Source organism: Euphorbia lathyris, chromosome 7 (genome assembly GCF_963576675.1).
Source record: "Euphorbia lathyris chromosome 7, ddEupLath1.1, whole genome shotgun sequence".
Taxonomy (NCBI): Eukaryota; Viridiplantae; Streptophyta; class Magnoliopsida; order Malpighiales; family Euphorbiaceae; genus Euphorbia; species Euphorbia lathyris.
The window spans coordinates 38,350,815-38,371,305 of NC_088916.1; the positions used below are offsets into that span (position 1 = coordinate 38,350,815).

At 35.0% G+C, this 20,491-nt stretch overlaps 1 protein-coding gene across 3 annotated transcripts; it reads left to right on the forward strand.

Moving 5' to 3' along the window:
• The first annotated feature begins 4,931 nt into the window (after positions 1 to 4,931).
• On the forward strand, positions 4,932 to 17,664 carry LOC136235685 (probable ubiquitin-like-specific protease 2B). 3 transcript variants are annotated; one of them, XM_066025571.1, is made up of 16 exons: positions 4,932 to 5,348; positions 7,591 to 7,916; positions 8,314 to 8,434; positions 8,537 to 8,586; positions 8,985 to 9,170; positions 9,240 to 9,306; positions 10,999 to 11,107; positions 11,675 to 11,734; positions 12,231 to 12,362; positions 12,687 to 12,887; positions 12,976 to 13,031; positions 13,105 to 13,198; positions 14,637 to 14,727; positions 15,635 to 15,754; positions 16,002 to 16,424; positions 16,659 to 17,664. In XM_066025571.1, the coding sequence occupies exons 1-16, from the start codon at positions 5,228 to 5,230 to the stop codon at positions 17,475 to 17,477; spliced, it is 2,976 nt and encodes a 991-aa protein (XP_065881643.1). In that variant the 5' UTR covers positions 4,932 to 5,227; the 3' UTR covers positions 17,478 to 17,664. The 3 variants fall into 3 exon arrangements, with proteins under 3 accessions (XP_065881643.1, XP_065881645.1, XP_065881644.1); XM_066025573.1 differs by having other exon boundaries at positions 4,932 to 5,303; XM_066025572.1 differs by having other exon boundaries at positions 4,933 to 5,348; positions 8,347 to 8,434.
• The last annotated feature ends 2,827 nt before the right edge of the window (positions 17,665 to 20,491 follow it).

Below are 20,491 nucleotides of genomic sequence, written 5' to 3' on the forward strand. Positions count from 1 at the left end.
TCTCGTCGAGACAAAGAGTGTCTCGTCGAGATGAGGGCCTGTCTCGACGAGACAGGTAATGTCTCGACGAGACAGGTCCCAATTGGAGCGATTTTGCTCCGACTTTTGTCTGTTTAGATCCCTAGGCTTCCAAAAGATGCTCTAATGGTCCCTAATGATTCCTAAAAATGCTCCGATGGTCCCTGAGTAGTCCGAAAATGCTCCAATGGGCTTTGGTCTGGTTCGGAAATGCTCGAATAGTCCCTGAAAATTCCTGAAAACACTGATAATGCCATAAATAATGGAAAATACTAAATTTAACTAAAAACTATCAAATTAATACAAAAACTTAACTAAAAGCTAATTAAAACAATCTAAATTAATCCTAAAAACTCTATAAAATAGGGAGCTATCAGGTGGTTTTAAGTTTATTATTTTATTATAATGTTTTGTCTCACTTCATGCTTGTATGAACACTTTATAATCACTTTAAATAAACTTACGGATTTCCTTTTATTAGACTTGTTTAGTTCGTAAAAGTAATTGCCTTTATATAGTTTGAAAACCATATCTTATTAAAACAAATGATATAAAAAAACAATTCATTTACAGCTGGTTTATATCCTAGAATAATTGACTATAAGACACTAAACCCTAACAAAATTTGGAGGGACAGTATCCAACTCCACAAGTTTTGACAAGGAATGAGAAGACCTAGCTAAATCATGAGCCACCCCATTCGTAGAATGACCTATAAATCTTACAGAAATGTCATTGATACTAAAAATAAGACTTTTATAATCGTCTATAATTGAACTATAAGAAGAACGAAAGTATGCTTGATGAATATGCTCCATCACTAACAGTGCATCTGACCCCACCTCCACACCACCCAAACCTTTGAGTTTGATCCACCTAACGGCCTCTCGAATACCAGTAGCTTCACCTTCCCTAACAAAAAAAGTTTACATCAATACGAGAATGAAAAATAATAAATGGTTTGTACTTTTGGACAAGATCCATTAAAACGCCAACTGCTCATGGGTTGCCCAGTCCACGACAGTTTCAGGCTAATCGACTCATGATGATGGGTGGGCCTGTCCAGTAGAGCCCATCTGAAACCTGTTTTTGGATCCACAATTAGACTATTATTTGAAATTGCTTCCTCCCCCCCATTTAAAATATCTTTTTTCCTTCTATGTTTTACTTCCATAACCACAATATATACTCCAGACTCATGTTTTGACCCATGATTTATGCCTCATTCATAAACAATTTTCATATTAATTATTCCATTACTGACGCCATTAGTCCCACGATTAATGCCACTGAATATGTGAGTTTGTTCAACCAGTCCTTTCCCTAGTAACTGACCCATGAATTACGCTTCCTTCATAATTAACTGCCCTATTAATTGTTCCATTAATGTTGCCATTAGTCTCACGATTAATGCCACTAAATATGGAAGTTTGTTCAACATTTTCCATAGTAACTGATCCATGATTTACTCTTCCTTCATAATCAACTGCCATATTAATTATTCTACTAATGTCGCCATTAGTCCCATCATTAATGCAACTAAATATGATAGTTTTCTTTTGAATCTTACCACCATGCTCCACCACCACTCCCTGATGTTTGACCGGACCTCAATAACCAGTCATTTTACTCATTTGTTGGATTGCTTCCTTCCAGACTGGTTATATGAGAGCCATAGAGCTTTTCAACTTCTCCATCAATCGAATCATAAACTTTTGGATATGAGAAATCTGTATAGTCTAAAAAACTACACACAAAACAAATTTTTTTGATTCTCTCGTAGCGAAATTCTGCCCAGAACCCATCTCTAGTTGGTCGTCTTATTCTCCTCATAAGCGGTTTTCGGACATCAGAGAAGAATCTACCAACCAGACATCATCTTAGATCCACTTGCTCAGAATTGAGATCTCTATCATCAATCAGAATACCTCTATCTTCCTCTTCCCCCAGACTCAAATTAGTATACATAGTCTCGATACTACTTGATGATGCTATGAAGCAAAACAACACAAAACAAAACAAAACTTGTTATCGGAAATAAGAGAAAACAAAACTTGTTATCGGAAACAAGAGAAAACAAAACTTATTATCAGAAACAAGACAAAAAAAAACTTGTTATTAGAAACAATACAAAACCATGTACGATTTAAAATTACAACATAGATGAAAAGCTGACTAGAAAAATAAACTTCATTTTTTAAGTTATTCTCTCCTCCTCTCTCTTACATATATTTTTTTTATTTGGTCACTTAAGAAATTATTGAGGGTTGAATTTTAACTCTCCTCTTAGAAATACTCACCGTGATTTGAGGAGTTACTCATGTTTTTTAGGGTAAATTATAAAATTGGGTAAAATGGGAGACCCATTTACATATTTAACCCATTTACTCAACCTACTACATATCTAGACTGTTTTTGTGTGACTTTCCCATAATACCCTTAACCTTTCCACTTCCCCCCTTACGCGAACGGTCTCTCCCCCCTTCTCCTTGGTTACGTGAAACAGTTGGCTCCTCCATTAATGATTCCCAGACTTTTGATCTTTCCATCTTCCTTTAAATTGCACGAAATCTGCACCATTTCTCCAAATCACAATGTATTTCTCTTCTTCCTCTCTTCATCTCTTGATTCTTTATCTTCCTACTGCTAGAAAACGAAGTCATGGTTCTTCATCTTCCTGTTCCTGCTCGTTACTTGGTTTCTTTCTTCTTGTTACCATCAAAGAAATGGTTATTCTACGTTGTTTCCATCGTTTTCCCCAGTTTATCATATTGTTATTGTCGCTTTTAAGGTGAAAGACGCGAAAAATGTAAGTATCTACTGTTTTCTCTGCGTTTTCCATGAAATCACTTCGCGTAGTCGATGATTTCGCAAAGATCTACGATGAGAAAAAGCCTGAAACGTGACGATCTGCTTAGCGAATCGATTATTTCGCGAAGTCTGCGAGTAGAAAAGTTCATAATTTCACTCGCAGACTTCGTGAAAGCATCGATTCACTAAGTAGATCGTTACGTTTCAGACCTCGCGGACTTCACGAAAGCATCAATTCGCTAAGTAAAATCGTCCTCTTCCCTACACATTTACATTCGCATGCTTCGCTAAACCTCATTTCGCGAAGCCAAATCGTCCTTTTCCTGCCTAATACGATTAATTTTCTTTGAAGGTGATTGAATACATAACATCCCTTTTTGGAAGGCGGTGTCTTCGGATTCAGAGGAGATGACTTTCCTTCCTGTATAGGGAGAAATTTCCCTCAAGATTGGCACATTCACTTTGAAATGATTGGTTATGAGAGATTGTGCCAATCTTGGTGTGCACCATGGGACACGTCCATCCCAAAAGGTCTGGACTTCCATTTCTCATCCCAAAAAGTCTAGACTTCTTGTAGAGGGAGAAATTTCCGTCCAGATTAGTTAGGTTCACTTTGAAGTGATTTGTCATGAGTTTATTGTGACAATCTTGTTGTAAATTTTGATAATGTTATGATTTTAATGTTGTTATTGTGGCAATCTTGTTGTAAATTTTGATAATGTTATGATTTTAATGTTAGAATCCGTTGTTGTTTGGCATTTTTTGTTATATACCACTTAACGAATTTTGTTAAAAACACAACCAGACTTCGCATATAGATGGGAAGGAGATAGCCGCTCCGTAAATATTGAGGGTATTATAAAAAAATTCACACAAAAACAGTCTAGAAGGTTGAATAAATGAGTTAAATATATAAATGGACCTCCCATTTAACCTATTTTTATAATTTACCCTGTTTTTTAACGGTCCGTTCTCAAATCTATATTCTATATAAAACAGTAACGATGGAACTGAGGTATCACTTCCTCCTTTTTTACTGATAAAAAATATAATAAAAAATATAATATATTAACTTTAGTTATATTATTATATTTATTTATAAAAAGATTATTTTATCCGTATTATATCTAAGAGTTCTACATAATTTAAATTAATCCCTAAAATCTCTCTAATTCTCTGCATATCTATATCTATATATAATATAAAACAGTAACGATGGAGCTGAGGTGTCACTCCCTCCTTTTTTACTGATAAAAAATATAATATAAAATATAATATATTAACTTGAGTTATATTATTATATTTATTTATAAAAAGATTATTTTATCTGTACTATATCTAAGAGTTCTACAGAATTTAAATTAATCCATAAAATCTCTCTAATTCTCTGTATATCTATATCTAAAAGTTCTACATAATTTAAATTAATCCCTAAAATCTCTCTAATTTTCTGTATATCTATATCTAAAAGTTCTGCATAATTTAAATTAATCCCTAAAATCCCTCTAATTCTCTGCATATCTATATTCTATATATAATATAAAACAGTAACGATGGAGCTGAGGTGTCACTTCCTCCTTTTTTACTAATAAAAAATATAATATATTAACTTTAGTTATATTATTATATTTATTTATAAAAAGATTATTTTATCCGTACTATATCTAAGAGTTCTACAGAATTTAAATTAATCTCTAAAATCTCTCTAATTCTCTGCATATCTATATCTAAAAGTTCTACATAATTTAAATTAGTCCCTAAAATCTCTCTATTTCTTTGCATATCTATCTATATATAATCTAAAACAGTAACGATGGAGCTGAGGTGGCACTTCCTCCTTTTTTATATCATTAATTGTAATTATTAATTATATTTTTGTTAATATTTATATATTAAGATGAATCCGTGCATCGCTTATATATAATCTAAAACAGTAACGATGGAGCTGAGGTGTCACTTCCTCCTTTTTTATATCATTAATTGTAATTATTAATTATATTTTTGTTAATATTTATATATTAAGATGAATCCACGGATTCAAAAACTAGTTTTAACTTAAGCCCAATCCACCATTCTACATGCTGGCTGATTTATTATGTTGAACGGAGAGGGGTATAACTCTACACATGCCCGAACATTTCCGGAAAATGTCAACTCGGTGGCTCTCCCTTTGATTTTTCTCTTCGTCATGCCGTGTCCCTGTTACTGACTGATCTTCTTCTTCGTGTAGAATGTCTCTTGATGCTCCTATCTAAATCCAGATCCTCCATTACAGAGGCCATCTTTCTATGTATTTTATTTAGATTGCGCGTATTATAGAGAATAGGTCTTGCACGATTTCGCGCGAATTAGCAACGCACAGGCCAGGGGGAAAGACTCTTAAATCTCTCTTTGAGAGATGAAGAACGGCCTCGACGTTTTCGATTTCAAGGAAGAAGACGAGCTCCTTGAGTATTCAGCTGGCAAAATCCTTGGCAAGTTCAAAAACCCTAGCCTTTATAATCCCGACATTTTGAAGTGTGAGCTCCTTGAATGCTGTACCCATTCTCGTTTTGCACTGGAAACTTTCCTTTTCTCAAATTGCTCATTGATTAGGTCCTTTTCAGGTTCTCTTTTTATGCATAAAGTTTCAGTGAAAGAACCAGTAGATTATAGGTGAATTAGTTTTTCTCACTCTGATATGGCAAACTGGAACACCGAGATTCGAGTGATGCCATGGAAGTGGAATTCAGCAGTCTGCATCTTTTAACTTATTGATTGATTAATATAGGATCTAGTATTTTTGTTTGGCGGTTTACTTGACCAGTTTGAACTACATTTGTTGCTATAGTGTATGAGGCATTCATGATTTTGTTGCAGCTGGCAGAATTGCTTATTTAGTTCCAAAGCAATGTATGCATATTATCGAGATGGTTGTTTTTTTTAACCCATTGTGAGAAGTGGTAAACACAAGTCCTAAGAATCAATTAAGGTCCGAAACTTTTATGATTTTGTTCTCCCTTTTTGCTCGAGTTGGGAGTGGGAGAGGAAGCTATTTGTTTATTTTTGTCGAGTAAGATATTTTAAGATGTGGACATAATTCAGGAGGTTTGTAGGTCACAATATGGTGACAACACTGGCAATTTATCTCAAAAGTGTTCGGGCATATAACAACAACAACAACAAAGCCTTAGTCCCGAAATGATTCGGGGTCGGCTAACATGAACCATCATATAAAACCGTGAAAATCAAGTCGTGTCAGCGACACAGATTCGCTCCCTCCACTCCGTCCTATCCACTACCATATTTTCCTCAATTCCCAATAAACTCATATCACTCTCGATCACCCTCCTCCAAGTTTGCTTAGGTCTTCCCCTACCCCTCACCACTACATCCCTTTGCCACTCTTCGGTTCTCCTAACCGGCGCATCAAGCGCTCTACGTCTCACATGACCAAACCACCTTAGTCGGTTTTCTCTCATTTTATTCTCAATAGATGTGACCCCTACTTTTGTCCTAATTATTTCATTACGCACCCGGTCCTTTCTCGTGTGACCACACATCCATCTCAACATACGCATCTCCGCCACCGACATCTTATGGATGTGGCAGTGTTTCACTGCCCAACACTCCGTACCATATAACAATGCTGGTCTAATTGCCGTCCGGTAGAATTTTCCCTTCAATCTATTAGGCATGCCGGGATCACAAAGGAAACCCGTAGCACTCTTCCTGTTCGGGCATATATGGATGAGGAAATAATTCTCTCTGCTATTTTGTTCCGGGCTGTTGGAACCTGAATTATTGCACCATGTTTGTATGAAGCATATTCTTTTTGTTCTATAAAATGCTTTGCCTTTATTTTAACTTTTCTTGTTTGGATTAATGGTGGATCGCAAAGTAGAGGTTTTGTTACAAGTCATTAACAAGTTGAAAGTTGAGATGTTGAATTGTTAGAAGGGAGGCAGGCAGGCTATAGGCTTTTGATTTTGAAGACTAGCATGACCCACTTTTTTTTGGAGCTTAGCAGATAGGTTATAGAACAGCTTCTGATGTATGAAGCATATTCTTTTTGTTCTATAAAATGCTTTGCCTTTATTTTAACTTTTCTTGTTTGGATTAATGGTGGATCGCAAAGTAGAGGTTTTGTTACAAGTCATTAACAAGTTGAAAGTTGAGATGTTGAATTGTTAGAAGGGAGGTAGGCAGGCTATAGGCTTTTGATTTTGAAGACTAGCATGACCCACTTTTTTTTGGAGCTTAGCAGATAGGTTATAGAACAGCTTCTGATGTATGAAGCATATTCTTTTTGTTCTATAAAATGCTTTGCCTTTATTTTAACTTTTCTTGTTTGGATTAATGGTGGATCGCAAAGTAGAGGTTTTGTTACAAGTCATTAACAAGTTGAAAGTTGAGATGTTGAATTGTTAGAAGGGAGGCAGGCAGGCTATAGGCTTTTGATTTTGAAGACTAGCATGACCCACTTTTTTTTGGAGCTTAGCAGATAGGTTATAGAACAGCTTCTGATGGATCCTGGTCTTCTATTAGTTTATTTTGTAGTTCGAGAGGCAAAGTTTTTTTTTTCAATGGGTGATGATCTGTTAGGAGACTTATGGATTATTGTATTTCAATATGCGTTTATAACATAGCTATTACACTGATTGCTGAAATGTTTAATGTGCCATCATTGCAAGTCCTGACCATTCTATTCATGTGGAAGTTTGTCTGCCTCATTTTTGATACCATTGTTCTGGCTTTTTGTTTTCATTTTGCAATAATCAGCTGCCCATGGATCAAATATTGTGAAAAAGGGTCGGAGCAGTGATGCAAATGAAGGTGATAATACTCATAATAGTTCTAACAACGGTACTATTTCTACCTCCTTGGAAACTGTTAGAGAGGATTTTGCCACCCAAGATACTAGTGCTGGCCCAGATGCTGCATTTCAGTCACGGTCTCCAAGGCATGAAGATGGCCCTTGTCCTGAGATGGATACATTTGAATCAAAACATTCATTCACTGAAATAGAGGCAAGATTTTCATGTGGTGAAGCACCTTCACCTAGAAAAAGCCAATCAACTTGCGCGCTTGTGGCCTCTCCATTCAATGTACTTTGGACTTGATATATTTACTCAATTATATATATATATAAAATACATCCCCAGCCCCTCCGAGTTGTCCAAACACTGCAACTGACCTCTGAACTTCAAAACGTTACAACTAACTCCCTCAACTTGCTTATTTGGAACAAATAACCCTAAACCCCCAAAAAACATTAACATAGCATTAAGGCAGGAATAAAAGATGTCCAAAATATCTGCTGGTATATCTAACTAATATTAACCTATTTGAGGCGATATTTGTTCCAAATAAGCAAGTTGAGGGGATTAGTTATAACGTTTTGAAGTTCAGGGGTCCGTTGCAGTTTTTGGACAACTTGGAGGGACTGGGGATGTGTTAGGCCTATATATATATTCTTCATTACTTTTGCGTGTCATTCTGTAGACGTTCATATGTTCTTTGCGGAAAACAATGCAGAGTGGACCTGTCAACGTGAAACCAGAAGATGATGGAAGTGATGAGAGTTCTCCATCAAGTTCCATTTCCAATATTGCTGAGAATGATGGTATTTTCTTGCATTTTTTGTTTATTGCATAATGTGGTTCCCATAGACATTTCAGAGGTGTATTTTTTACATCTTAATATATTTTTTTTTTCTATATTTCAGCTATTGTAAATCCTCGCTCATCAGATATTTGTTTCAGTGCGCCTGACATGGTATTGTTTTATCTTTCAAGAGTATAATTAGCTATATTTGAAATGAATCAGATATTGCTTCTCTTTCAGATGCCTAAGAAATTTGTATTCATGGATAATATTTTTGTATTGCTGAAAATTCACTTGATAAAATGTTATTTTTCTCGTCTTAGTTTTGCTCAAAGATAACCCTCAAATCAAGCTTATTACATTCTTCTTGTTGGCTCTTGCTGCTAGCATAAACAGATACCATGTTATGATCAGTCAATACTTTTCTTGCTTAGTTGTGGCCAATCTTGTTCTGCTCAAAATAAAATTGAGGAAATGCATGTTGAATGCAAGCTTCTGTGTAACTGTATACGGAAAGAAAGCTTCAGGAGTTATGATGGCTGACCAAACCCTTTTTGTGAAATTCACAGGATGCCATAAATATTGCAGCTGATTACGTCTTATTTCGGGATAATTACTACAGTGGATGCATGGTAACCTTTTCTTCTGATGGCATTAAAATTAGTGGTGACCCTGGATATGGAGAGCAAGAAAACTTTTGCTTTGAAAGGGCAATTGAAGCTATCATTCACATTGAGTCTCGGCAACTTCGAAGGGTGAGCTGCAGTTGACTTCTGTTTATTGTGATTTCTTAAAGGTTCAACCTCTTATGCATGTTTATGCAGTTTGGAACTGGCACTATAAAGCTTCACTTCCTACCAAAGGATGCTGCCCAAGATGTTAATGCCGATGGTATGCTTTAGCTGCATATGCTGATTTTGTGCGTGTCCGTGATTTAATGTTGCCCATAGTTGTTAAAGGCGCAAGGCTCTGGCGAGCGCCTGAGCGAGACAAGGCGCACCAAAACAAACTAACATGTAAAATTATAAGTAACAACACTTAACATTTTAAAATAACATATAAAATTATAAATAACAATACTTAACATTTCTAAAATGACACAATTAGTCAAATAGCAACTATTCTTAATCATAAAATGCATGAGATAAATTCTAATTAACTACTAAGACATAATTATAATTCATAATTAAATTTAAGACGAAACACCAAACTTCAACTTCAACTAAACACTTAATCAATAACTAATAGTCTAAAGATAACTACTTTTCCTCAAGCAAGCCTAAACTCTTTAGTCTTTATAGTCCCTATTCATCATCAAAGACACCATCATCACTATCATCTCCTTCATCATCATATTCTTCTTAAAGGTTCTCATCATCATCTTCAAGGTACTCATCATCTGTAAAGTCATATCCTCCATCATCATATTCTTCTTCAAGGTTCTTTCTTCAAAGAATCGCAGGTTGTAGTTCTTAGAAAGGAGGAGAAGCTGCTACTTGTTTTGGGTTTTCTGTTCTTCAGAATCGCAGCTCATCTCTTTCTTTCCTTTTTCTAATTTAATATGAGCCCTTAATCCTAAAGATTTCCTATGGCTGTGATTAGAAGCTAAAAACCCCCTAAAAAATCCTACAACAGTGCCTAGGTGCACCCCACTCAAGGCGCTCAAAGGCACACGCCTCACACCCAAAGAGGCGCTAACCCCTGCGCCTTGCCGAGTTGCGCCTTTGACAACTAGGATGTTGCCTGGGTTTCATTTATTCTAATGCATCATTTAATTCATACTAATTATTGTTATTCCCCAAGCGTCTTGATACTTCACCCCGTATTGTTTGAATCTGTATTTACATCTCTTTTTAAATTTCCTTGCTTTGATAGTTGGTAAATTATTACTGTAAATTTGTATTGTACATGTTGGTTATATTTTTACTTGAGTTTTATATGGAAGCATACAAGGAATTTCATTTCTGCTACTTGCTGCATATATTTACGCGTTAATGATGATATATGTGTTTGCTATAGTTTGGCATCACACCATGCATGTGTAAAGTTGATGTAGGTTTTGCAGCTGTACTCCAAACAGAATCCAATTTTAGATATTACCTACTTCATTACTATGATCTCACATGCAGGAGTGCCTCTGTCACCTGCATGTTGATGCAAATTCTAACTTAACAGCTGTTGGTTTATGGGGCTTACTTCTAAGCCCTGTGGGAGTCCTGGCTGGTATTATAGAGGACTGAAGTTGGATTATACGCTGAGATATGTTAGACTTAACCTTTTAATTGCAAATGTGTGAAATTGATATTGGAATTAAAATGGTGATCTAGGTCTTGTAAACTTTTTCTAACTATAGACAGCTAAAAAAGAATAAAGATAATTACAAACATGAAACATAATTTTTTAAAGCTATGGGAAGTTGCATGGGCTTCGCCTTATAATTCTAGTTGTTAGTTAGAAGGTAGTTTTTTTTATCTATTTATTCACAATTTGTTTTCTATTGCTCTTTTTCTTTAACTGTTTCATGGCCTTTTGGAAGTTCTATTCTTGTTTTGCTGATCATTATTTGCATGTAAACTTCATTAGGGGTTGAGCTGCTGGAGTTTGCACTGGTGGAGCCCAACTGGTCTGGGAAATTTGAAGAGATTGCATCTCTGAATGTTAAATATTCATCTGTATCTTCCACTGCGTGGGAGTGAGTGTTTAAATTTCCATGACATGATAGTGTCTCTTCGTAGAATATAGTTCTCTTATAAATCACTGTGAAAGAATTTTAAATTTCTTATTTCAACGAAGATTGAGCGGTAAATTACTAAGCGTCTTGACAAAAAAATCAAGTTGTTTGTTAATCACCCATGTACTTTGCTAAAGCTTAAGCACTCAATTCCTTTTAGAGGCTTATAGTATTTAAATATTAAATTTTTTTGAAATATTTATGGCAGGAGTGCTACTGCTTTCTATTTAATAGTTGTGTTGCCATACTAGTATCTCTAATAAGTATGGGGATTCGTATTCAATTTTTTTTGTTGAGTTTTTATGCTCAAAATTGTCTAAGAAGCCTTCGTTAATTGTTACTTCCTTGACAAACATAAATTATGTTTTCTACATTACCAAAGTACGATTCCTTCACACTCAACAAGTTCTCTAATATAAGGAAGATCAGATGTCTTGATGCCTTTTGTTTGCTCATCGGTTGTCATTATGTTTTGTTTTGTTTTTTCTCCTTTATTTTTCTCTTGACCCTTTCATCTTATGCATGTAGTATGGATTTCCAAATGGATGGTGGAGCAGACATACTTCAACGAAGGCCTTATTTTCCAACGTGAGTGATAGCTATTTGTTTCCTTCTTTCTAGCTTTCAATGGGGGAAATAATAATAATAATAATAATATATATATATATATATTTTTTTTTTTGGGGGGGGGGGATAAATTATTTGGTTCGTTCGTAAATTTGTATTAGTAATAATTTTGAATTTAATTTCTTAACAAATAATAATCATATATAGTAATTTAAATAATAAAAATATCATAAAGTAATTATAAGTGCTGTAATCTAATATAGTAATTAAGTAGATTAATACACTTCAATAAAGTAACAAAATAACATAATAAATAGGATATGGATTGAATTGATCAATGACGGTAGGAAGAGAATTGGTGATTCCCAAACTTTGGACTATCTTTTTTTCTTGCAGTCAAAACGGTCTCTTGTTGAAACAAACGGTCTAAGAGAATTGATTAATGGCTTGTACCTTTGTGCTTATAAAAAAGTAAATAAATTATAAGACATTACTAAATCTTGATGGGTTACTACAGTTTTGATGAGGCTCTTGAAGATGTCGTCTATCCTAAAGGGGATATAGATGCAGTTTCAATCAGTAAGAGAGATTTTGATCTACTACAACCGGAGACTTTTGTCAATGATACTATTATTGACTTCTACATCAAGTAAGTTTGTTCTCGTATGTAGAATGATTTGTTTCAATTATGACCTCTCTGTTCTGTTTCTTTGACATTGTTTTAAAATAGAAGCAAATTTTTTTTTATTAAAATCTTTTTGTGTTTTGTGAGGACGACTGTTCTAGTACTTCTCTTGGAGGTTGGCTTGGCTGTGTCCTGCGTCATTTAATCTGTATCCAATTCGCATATGATTAATTGGGATCGGGCATTGTGATAGAAATAGAGGCTAATGCCATCATACCACATGGTTGCATTAGCAATGCTTGGTTTCTCTCTCCAGTGCTGTATTTAATTCATGGTTTTGATTTGCAGGTATTTGAAAAGTCTGATTCCCCCTGAAGAAAGGCATAGATTCCATTTCTTTAATAGCTTTTTCTTCCGCAAGCTTGCGGATTTAGACAAAGATCCATCCAGTGCCTCCGATGGAAGGGCTGCTTTTTTACGTGTTCATAAATGGACCAGGAAAGTGGATATATTTGGAAAAGATTACGTTTTTATTCCTGTAAATTTCAGGTAAGGAAGTAGATAAAAGAATCTATTGTAATTATTGAGTTATCATTTCATGGGAAGTTTGCTAATATGATATGACTTTTGATGATAGTCTTCATTGGAGTTTGTTAGTAATATGCCATCCTGGTGAGGTTGCTGGTTTCAAAGGTGAGTGCTTGTTGGTTCATATGATATATGATGGAAATCAGCTCCTCATTCATATTGTTGCACTGTGTGTCAGATGAAGACTTGGGAAAGTCTCTAAGAGTACCATGCATACTGCACATGGATTCTATCAAAGGAACTCATGCAGGTCTCAAAAACCTCGTGCAAAGGTATCCTAGTGTTTTTGAGGTTCATAGCTTTGCAAATTCAGCATATTGTACCGAACTAAATAAAGGGCGGCCCGGTCGCATTACGCGTCCCCGCTGAGCGAGGGTCCGGGGAGGGGTCCCACCACAAGGGTGTATTGGGGGCAAGCCTTCCCTTGCCAATTTAATTGGCAAGAGGCCGCTCCTAAGACTCGAACCCGTGACCTCTGGTCACACGGCAACAACGTTTTACCGTTGCGCCAAGGCTCGCCCTCTGTAATAATGAAATAATATTCTTCTGTCATTCTTTATCTATCCATCAATCTTTTTTTTTTTTATGTTGAACTGAGAATTTCTCAGGGATGAATGGATGGTATATAACCCACGTCTTTGTCGTGTAGTGGTCTAGGACTGCAGTTCCATTTATTGCAATTCTTCTTATTCTTGTTGAGGTTAATTATTGTCTGTTCAAGAGGCAGTTCAACTCTCAAGTCCTTTGATTCATCTGCTGAAACTTGTTCTTAGATCACATAAATAGCAGATTTAGCTCTTTTCAGATTCTTGATTGCTTTGGGTTTTTGGATCTCTCTGTGTCTTTATGTTTACACTAAAACGATAATTTCATCTCCTTGTTTAAGAGAATGTTTTGAAATTCTTCCTTATATATGGCTGGATTTGTACTCTGAGGAGCTTAATGCAGCATAAAGATGCATGTTGAAAATGGAAATTTATCGTTCATCAACTCCCGACCAGACCGTTTTATTTGCATAGTTGTGAGTGGCTTCACATGTAGTTATGGTCAATCTGGTATAGTGTTCAAGAAAATGGCCACCTGGACCTCCTAGGCGCTCGCAATCTACAATCCAATCCGATTTTCCAAAAAATCGGCAATCAGATCGTCCAGAAGTTTTTTGGTCACCTGTGCGGCGCTAGGCGGCAATCAGAACAAAAACCTTTTTTTTTTATATTAAAGCATTTTATATTATTGTTTTTAGAAAATATAATACATATTTTAATTGCATTTATATAATAATTAATTAATTTTTTTATTAACAAATAAGAAAATACAAAAATACAAATCCAATTAATAGCTAACTAATCCTCGTGGGCCTTGTTCGCCCAACTAGTGCCCGGCGTTTACCTTGATCTGATCAAATCGTAAACGTTGTAAGCGGAACTATAGAGTTCCAAACTATTTATGACGAAGTATTTGGGTGAAAATGGAAGCATTGCATCTCAGCTGTCCCTATCTTTAACGATATTAACATGTTGAATAACATCAAGGTTGTCCATTCAGCTAGAATCAATATTTCTGCTCTGTTTTGATATGTATATGTATGTCATTAACTTCTCCACATCATCCTTACTTTCTCCATTCTTTCGTACCTTTCATTTGAGTAAATAGTAAATACGGCTATATCTACAGTTGTGGGACATTATTAATTGTTACTTGCATTGACAGTTACTTATGGGAAGAGTGGAGAGCAAGGCAAAAGGACACGTCAGATGATTTATCGACAAAATTTTTTAATTTGCGTTTTGTCCCACTTGAGGTATTTCCTTGTATTAGTGGTAGGTTTAGATCCTTTGTTGATAACAGCATGTTTCAATCTTCAATCTTTACTTTCACTTCATAGATATTGATCTCCAATTGAATATGACTTGCAAAATTACTTGATACAAGTGTTAAAGCCCATGGAAAAGTTCTCTGCCATGGAAAAGTTCTCTGCATTCTTGTAATAAAAGAAAGGTCTGGATTTTAACAGCAATTTGGTGTTTTGAAAGTCTTAGGGCAGATTGAGAATGCCAAAGAAATTATTCTATGGGACGATGTAATTTGCTCTGCTTAGTTGGAGAATCAATGAATTTGTTTGATCTCAGACAAGGAAAAAGATAACCTTGATGGGACCTTAGTCTGGATACAAAAACAAGTAGAATCAGAGTTACTGCCTAAAATTTGTTGCTTATTTGTGTAGGAGGTGAACACCTTTTTTAAGTTAACAATTTTTTTTGCTTTTATGAGTGTAATTTGAAATATTAAACAAGGCAAGGTTATTTTTTTGATGTTTTCCAGCATATTATGTCTGTATATGTATGGTTCCTGCCGGAAAAAATGTCTGTATATGTGTGATAAATTTTCCATCTCTACACGATAACTTAGCCTATGTATGTGGAAGAATGTGGATAATAGTACAAAAAGCATCCTCAACCTGGCAGATTTGGACAAAGAAGTTCAATACTTGCGAGTTGACTCACCTGATTCAATACTTAATAAATACTCAGGACAAATGGCGAGTTAGATTAAATTGACTAAAAAATATAAGGTGTGGTCACAAAAGTTAGTTTGGACTTGTTTGTCCTGAAGTTGATGTTTTTTTGTACTTTTATTGGCAAGAATGAATGGTATTTTGCTGCAAATTATATGTTATTGCTCTGACATCTAGTTCATGTTCTTGTTAGTTGCCACAGCAGGAAAATTCATTTGATTGTGGTCTGTTCCTGCTCCACTACCTGGAGCTATTTTTGGTAGAGGCCCCTCCGAATTTCAGCCCGTTCAAAATAAATAAATCCTCTAAGTTTGTAAGTAGATTTTACTCCATTTCAAGTTTCTAGATGATACGGTACTGAATGATGATAAGATTAGAATTATATGTATGCAGTTGTTTTGTATTTTTGACAGTTGATTAGATGCCCTTAACTTATCGTAAAAGTCACTTTGTCTGCAATAGCCCTACTATTGTTTAAGGAGTTCTCGTAATTGCTAGTTCATATGTTTGATCTTCTACATGTTTACTCATTAATGTTTGTTTTCCATTTCTATGACCAGCTGACCGTAGACTGGTTCCCCCCTGCAGAGGCTTCTCTGAAGCGTACTCTTATTCAGAGGCTAATTTCTGGGCTTCTTGATAATCATAATCGGGAACTCTCGTTTGGTGATTGCAGTGATGAACCAGAGTCTTCTTTTCCACAAAATAACATGAAAGAAACTGCAGTGCAGTTAGTCTCAGAGAGATGCACTTCAGCTGTAGCTTGTCATGGGAAAATATCAAGTTCTGATACCAGTCAAGGGATTGAGATCACTTTATTGCAATCTTCCATGAGGAATGCTGACTGTGTTAATGATCCTGGATTGGTTCTCAGGGAACTTTTCGAGCCAGGAGTTGCTGCTGGATCATTGCTTGCAGAGTGTTCGTCCTTTGATCAACCATCATATTACCGCCATAATGATGCTGTGTCACAGCAAATAGAGGTATGAACATTTCTTCCTTATTCCGATAGTAATTCGCTGCAATTCAAAACATCCATTTCTCTATTATTGTTTGAATTAATACCAGATGCTAAAGGAAATGGGGTCGAGGGTGTTCTTTATCTTTGTTTTCCATAAAGCAAAGTTTCCTTCGGAAATGGAAAATAATTATATAATAAATTTTACATTGATGCTTCCACATCTACATTTATCCTATTATAAATTTATTGACAACAGGATGATGAAGAAACTGAGGAGCCCTTTGTGTATTTCCCTTCTGGAGATGCCATTTTTCAACAAGCGGGCGGTATGGCACCTCAATCTGGTTCTATTCCATATTCACTAAGAGAGTGTGGGGCGGAACCTTCTTGGAACCCAGGAATTTCTGTGCAGGGAGAAGATGATGCCTTTTCACCAGAAACGTCCACTGATGATTCTGATGTGGGGATTATTGAAAATTGTCCAGTTCAGAAAGATCTGGATCTATGTCAAAGCCATGGAATTGATAAACAAGTATCTCAATCAATGGAAAAGATGGAGTGTTTGGCAGGGACTCTGGAATCCTCTGTGATGAAAATTAGTGAAGACCTCGACAGGGTGCACGATGGGAATGAAAAAGGTAAGCTTGCCTTTTGTCAAGAAGATACTACTACACTACACAGAGATCTTAAAATGGTCGAAAATGGACCGCATCAGCAATCTGAGGAGGCAGAGATCACCAGTGATGATGCGCAAGCAGCGGAGCCGGATGAGAAGCAAAGATTAGGCCATGAAGTGATGGTGGAATCAGATGAGAACCAAATATGTGATAAGTTGAAGGCAAAATCAGGTGAGAAGCAATCAAATGGCAGTAACGTGAGTATGGAATCAGATGACTGTAACGTGATAGGGGAATCGGATGAGAAGCAACTGATGGAAGATAGTAATTTGAAAGGGGAATCTGATGAGATGCAAAGAATAGAAGACAATAGCGTGATGGCACAATCAGATGAACATCCGGGTGCAAAAAGGCGGCGGGTTGAAGGGGAAGATCAAAGTGGAAACCTCCGTTTGTAAATTTAGGAGCTGGATTTTTGGCAAAATAGCAATCACTAAATCAATCTTATTATGACATGACATGACATGAATGTGAATAGTGATGGACATATATAATATCTGTCGTAGTTGTTGTTTTAAGATGTAGAACCAGAATTTGGCAAGATTAACTTGACAGAATATAATAATTTGGAAAAAGTTGGCTTTAGTAGTTTAATTAATTTTTAAATATGTTTTATTGAGCTGTTATATGAAGAAAGCACAAGAACAAGGAGTATTATTCAATTTGCCATTTCAACTTCCCGGATTGAAAGCAATCACCTTCACATTTGCCTATAACAAATACAAGGAAAGCCACCTTAGATAAATAACTTACAACGGTGCCATTATTTTAGAGGCTTTAGATTAGACTTGATAATTTCGTGTTCGAGTCTTGTTCATATCGTGTCATTTTTGAATTCGTGTTGAAAAGAATAAATCCAAATCCAATCCAAAAATTTTCGTGTCGCAATCTTGTTAACCTGTTTGGGTTAGTGTTGATTTCGTGTCGTGTTTTCGGGTTACATTTAATTATGTTATATAATAGTGGTTTCTTTTAAAAATATAAGACATGGTACTATTTTTAAATACTTATGTCATTTTTCTATTAGTATGTTTACAGTAACCATCGAAAAGTCCGTTAATATTATGTGAAGGGGTTATGTAATATGTTTGTAACAATTTAGGAGGTTCGAATCATATTTGCAAGTAATAATTATAATTTTATTATCTTTATTAATAAAATGACATAAAAATATAAGAGAATATAATAATAATTTTAAATATTCGTGTCGTTTTTGGGTTAGTATATGTTGCCCAACCCAAAAATTTACGCATAAGTTTCGTATCAATCCAAAAATGACACATTACCTACTAAGCTAAACCCAAACACTAAAATTGTGTGTCGATTTCGTGTCGCGTAATCAGATCGTGTGTACTTTTGCCACCTCTACTTTAGACCACAAATTTAAATTTAATAAAATTTTAGGGGAAAATAGTATCTATATTATTGTTAGGATAAAATACAAAGAAAAGATCTTATGATTTAATATTTTTATAAATGCAGTCTCCTATTTAAAAACTTGGAAATTTGGGGTCTATAGTTTGTGAGGTTTGCAAACTCAGATTTCATATATATATATATATATATAAAAAACCAAAATGAAGATATTTAGAGAAATTAAAAAATCTGATTTTACAAATCACCTTATATATATAGGTACTAACTTTGCAAATTACCTAAACTACAATATTTTTTAACCGAAACATTGACTCGTAAAACTTATAACCGCAAACTGAACAAACTACAAATTCTGTTTGTAAAATTTTAAACTGAGGACTTTGTTTGTAAATCGGCGAAACCACATGGATTTTTCTTTGTAGGTCCCCCTACTGTGCTATTATTGTTGAGTGATAGCTATTAAAAAAAATATGACAGTATGTCAACTTATTGTCGATTTCAATTCTATTCTACATTTTTCTATATATGATTATTATTAATTCATATGGAGCATAATAATCATTTACAAACATAATTTTAACAATTGAGATCTTAAAGTAATTATAATATATTTTAGAAAAGAGGCTCCTTAAACCGGAAGCCCTAGGATCGCTTAGACCGACTCTCCTTGTAGCAGGCTATGTATCAGCCCTTTAAATCCAAATATTTTTTTTTTTGGAGAATTGAATATATATATATATATATATATATATATATATATATAATCAGCAGCAACCATCCTTATACAAAATAGAATAGCAAGATGGAGGCAGACTCTCCATAAAAATTTGACAGCAATCAATTTGAGAGGCATACTGGGCTATGCTATGTGCTAAATTATTTGCTTCTCTTTTAACATGATTGAAACTTAAGCTTGAAAAGGATGAAGCAAAACTGGAGATGTCTTCACAGATTAATCCCAAATCATTACGTCACGGAGAAAGGTTACGCAATGCGTTAATTACCAATAAAGAGTCGCTTTCGACCTCCAAATGAAGTAGATGGCAGTAGACACCGATTCGAAGACCAAAGAGAATTGCCAAGCCCTCTGCCATATCAACCGTTGCACATGTAATATTTGGACAGCAGGCCGAGACCATAGGCTGCCCGGCAGCGTTTCTGATCACAATTCCAAGGCTGCACACGGTTCTGTTCATATCAACTGCAGCATCACAAAAATAGTCAGAGACCCATATGTTGGAGAGAATGTGAGGAAGATGGGCTACTGTAGCGTCAGTGTCAAATTAATCATAAAGCCATTAAAACAAACGCTTTAAATCTTGTATTTTTTTTAAGGCCTCAAATTTGTTATCCATAAAAAAAAAATTAACATATAAATAACTCAAAATAATAACTTTATTTTTTTTCCTACCCATTACAGTAATATTAGCTTCTTCATCATCTTTTTTTTTACACGTTACAACTTATAACAATGCAATATCCATAAGAGAAGAACATTTACTAGAAGAAATTAATTATAAAGTTTTAATTAAAAAATTTACATATACTAAAATAAAAAATTATAACGTGTATAACCAAAAGTCCTAATTGAATAATTTGTTGTAGACCTTTCTAGATCTAGAGTCGGCTCTATGTAGCGGTCATAATTATTAGTGCTAAATAGTTTTACCCTAAAAAAGCATCTCCAATGAATAGCGTTTACATGAGTGCTTGGTAAGGTTCGAGGGTTGGAATAATGTCATGCATTAGAGAGAGAAGAGCATTTCTAAATTGGACTCCTTGGTGAGGTGAGAGGGTGACTGGGGTAGTGCCATATATTCTAATGGTCATACCCACAACCACTCAATATACATGCCACATCATCATTCTAAGATCCATTTAATAAACTTCAGTTTATTAAACTATCTACTCCAATAGTTAAATTCCACAATCACTTAATCATAAAGGACTCACTAATTAATTAAACTATATATCATATTATTTTAAAAATTAAAAATATACATAAAGATAATCAAAAGGCTTAATGAGCTACTCA